The sequence below is a fragment of the Cyphomyrmex costatus genome, unplaced genomic scaffold (assembly GCF_001594065.2).
Source record: "Cyphomyrmex costatus isolate MS0001 unplaced genomic scaffold, Ccosl1.0 scaffold1564, whole genome shotgun sequence".
In the NCBI taxonomy this organism is placed as follows: domain Eukaryota; kingdom Metazoa; phylum Arthropoda; class Insecta; order Hymenoptera; family Formicidae; genus Cyphomyrmex; species Cyphomyrmex costatus.
The window spans coordinates 1-3,423 of NW_017275570.1; the positions used below are offsets into that span (position 1 = coordinate 1).

General features: G+C 35.5%; 1 protein-coding gene across 1 annotated transcript; it reads left to right on the top strand.

The window, feature by feature from the left end:
• The first annotated feature begins 1,517 nt into the window (after positions 1-1,517).
• On the top strand, positions 1,518-3,226 carry LOC108783597 (putative nuclease HARBI1). The gene is made up of 4 exons (XM_018552198.1): positions 1,518-1,535; positions 1,788-2,282; positions 2,531-2,814; positions 3,088-3,226. The coding sequence occupies exons 1-4, from the start codon at positions 1,518-1,520 to the stop codon at positions 3,224-3,226; spliced, it is 936 nt and encodes a 311-aa protein (XP_018407700.1).
• The last annotated feature ends 197 nt before the right edge of the window (positions 3,227-3,423 follow it).

Consider the following 3,423-nt stretch of genomic DNA (forward strand, 5'->3'; position numbering starts at 1 on the left):
GTTATGTTTATACTGATTTCAAAGCTCCCGCGGAACCGCTATCCTTCATTCCCCACTCCCCCCCACTTCTCAAATGACACACCTGAGTCAACATGGCGGTCCTTCTATTCCGCACAAAAATTTAGCATTGCTGGTATAGGGCGTTCGCTATCCATATATACATATCAGTGGCTGGATCTCTCGGAAATTTTTCCTGTGTTATTCATGAAAATATATTTAGGTCAATAACTTTTTGAGATTACTGAGTAATTTTTTTCGGTTTTCTGCATAGTTCTCCATGAGTACCGTTGAAATGTATGATGACTGAAAGCGATCGTACCAACGGTTATTGAGATACACTCACTATAAAAATTGTTGATCTGCAATATGTTGCTATATATTGCAAACCGTTGGTCCAGTCGCTTTTGCATTTAATAATTTTCGATAGAGCTCATCGAGAACTATAAGAATCGCTACTCAGAACTACTGGGATTGTCAAAGAATTATCCGATGTGTGACTTGGAAAAAATATTTGATCAAAAATTTTTTGAGAGTACTGGGCAGTTGTGGTCGGACTTCTGGATAGTTATCGACGAATTCTGTCGAAAACTATTACGTGCAAAAGCGATTAGACCAACGGTTTACAAGATATAGCAACATTTGTCAAAAGAACAACAATACTTAGAGTAGTGTATCTCAGAAACCGTTGGTCCGATCGCTTTGAGCCGTCATACATTTCGACGGGACTCCTCGAGAACTATGCAGAACTCCGACAAGAATTACTCAGTACTCTCAAAAAATTATTAACCTAAAAACATCTTCAATGAAACAAACCGAAAATTTATTGAGAGATCCAGTAGCTCTGAGTAGAGTTTCCTATAATTGTCGTGGATTTCCGTCGAAAAGTATCAGGTCCAAAGTGATTGGACCAAAGATTTCGGAGATACCTACACTCTAAGAATTGTTGATCCTCTGACAAATGGCGCTATATCTTGCAAACAGTTGGTCTAATCGCTTTTGCACCTAATAGTTTTCGACAGAACTAGTCGAGAATTATCCAGGACTCCGACCACAACTGCTCAGTACTCTCAAAAAATTAATGATCTAATTACTCTTTTCAAGTAACACATCGGATAATTTTTTGAAAGTCCAAATAGTTCTGAGTGGCGCTTCTTATAGTTCTCGATGAGCTCTATCGAAAATTATTAGAAGCAAAAGCTACTGGACCAACGGTTTGCAATATATAGCAACATATTGCAGAAGATCAACAATTCTTTTAGTGAGTGTATCTCAGTAACCGTTGGTCCGATCGCTTTCAGTCTCATGTCCCATGGAGCCGTAATTCCGTAAAAGTTACCAGTTTTTACTAGTAATGCTTTTTCTAATTTTATCTATTTGACTAAATTTGACGGTTTAAGTAAAGTTTTTGTTATAATCAAGACATATTCTGCAGTTTTCTTATGAAATAAATTTAAAATAATCAATATAACTTGTTAAATAAAAAATATTACCATTTAACGTCCGCATTTTGCGGCTCCATGGGACATAAGGAGTATGTAAGCACGCAACGCAATAATACTCCGAGTCTCCAACGTATACAAAGAACGTGCCATAATCTCTTTAATTTATAAATAGTGTTTGATTAATTTGCTTAACAATTTTGAAAATAGAATATCATAATGAATCATTCGTATATGTTATTAGTGATAATGCAAATTTTGAAAAATTCAGTGGCTTTTTCATTTAATCAAAGAAAAGTAATATACAATAAAGTGATTCGAATGTTTACAATTTATTTAAAATTGAAGAGACTGGAAAATGATAAAAAACGGAAGCGCAAATGCTGGATGCGACCGATATTTCGACCAGAAAGAAGACGATTGCAAGGAGCAAGTAACAACTTGGTACGAGAGATGCAATTGAATGATGCAGACAAGTATTTCAATTACTTTAGAATGTCATCTGAAACAATTCAAAGACTGTTAGCATTGGTTGGACCACATATTACAAAACAAGAATGTATCAGGGAACCAATACCTCCTCGTACTCGATTGGAAATTACTTTACGCTATTTAGCATCTGGAGACAGTATGTCATCAATTTCATATGCATTTAGAATCGGTCATAATACAGTTTCCAAAATAATAGCAGAGACATGTAAAGTAATATGGACCACCTTAAAAGAAGAAGTTTTTTTGCAACCTAATGCAACTAATTGGCAGACAATCAGTGAAGATTTCAACAAGTACTGGAACTTTCCACATTGCATTGGAGCAATAGACGGCAAACACATTATAATACAGGTAAGAAAATGATATATGTCTTCCTTTAATTATACGTATATGTATACTACCATTCATTAATTAAAACCGCAAAATTAACTCATTAATTACTACCGCTCATTAAAAGATAGATTTCTATAGCGAAAGGAACATTTTCTTACAATTTTGGGAACAAAGTGTAATTACACCACAAAGTGTAATTGTGGTGGACCGTATCATTGATAAATATGTAAAATAATTATTTTTGCTTCTATTGTTTATAATTTCAGGCGCCAGCTAATAGTGGCTCGTGCTTCTACAATTACAAAGGAAATCATAGCATCAACTTGCTAGCCGTTAGTGACGCTAAGTATCGTTTCATAATTGTAGACATCGGAGCTCCGGGAAGGCAAGGTGATTCAGGAGTTCTCACCAACAGCGGGTTGATGAATCTATTAGAAAACAATAAATTAAAAATACCACCAGCTGTACAGCTCGATAACAGTACCAAAGAATTTCCCTTCGTCTTTGTTGCAGACGAAGCGTTTCCACTCACGACTTTCATGATGAGGCCGTACCCTCGAAGTGGAAATTTGAATATAACAAAGAAAATTTTTAATTATAGACTTAGTCGCGCGAGAAGAGTCGTTGAAAGTGCGTTTGGAATATTAGCTGCACGTTGGAGAATTTTTCGTAGGCCGATTATTGCATGTACGTCAACTGTCCAAAAAATTGTCCAAGCTGCGGTAGCTTTGCATAATTTTATTATTACTTCGGAAGAACATTTGCCATTGCGAGAAAAACGCTATCAAACTCTTAATTCTACAAATCGTGAGATAATTTCTAGAGGATTAGTAGATATCAATAGAAGAAACATAACTCGAAATATTGAAGCAGTTAAAGTGCGGGATTCGTACGCGTCGTACTTCGAAAATGTAAATCCATTATCATGGCAGTGGGATAAAGTACTCGCAAATGATTTTTAATTTCTATCATAATTATAAGTTAATATAATATTAAATCGATAGTAGGCACATATATAGATCCGGAGCGATCTTGGATTTCATGTAGACAAGAATAGGATCAATGTGATTCATATTATCAATACGCATTTTTCTGCATTATAATTACATTTGCATTAAGGTCGTCGACCAGGTTTCCTCGTTTTATTAGCGGCCGCAAT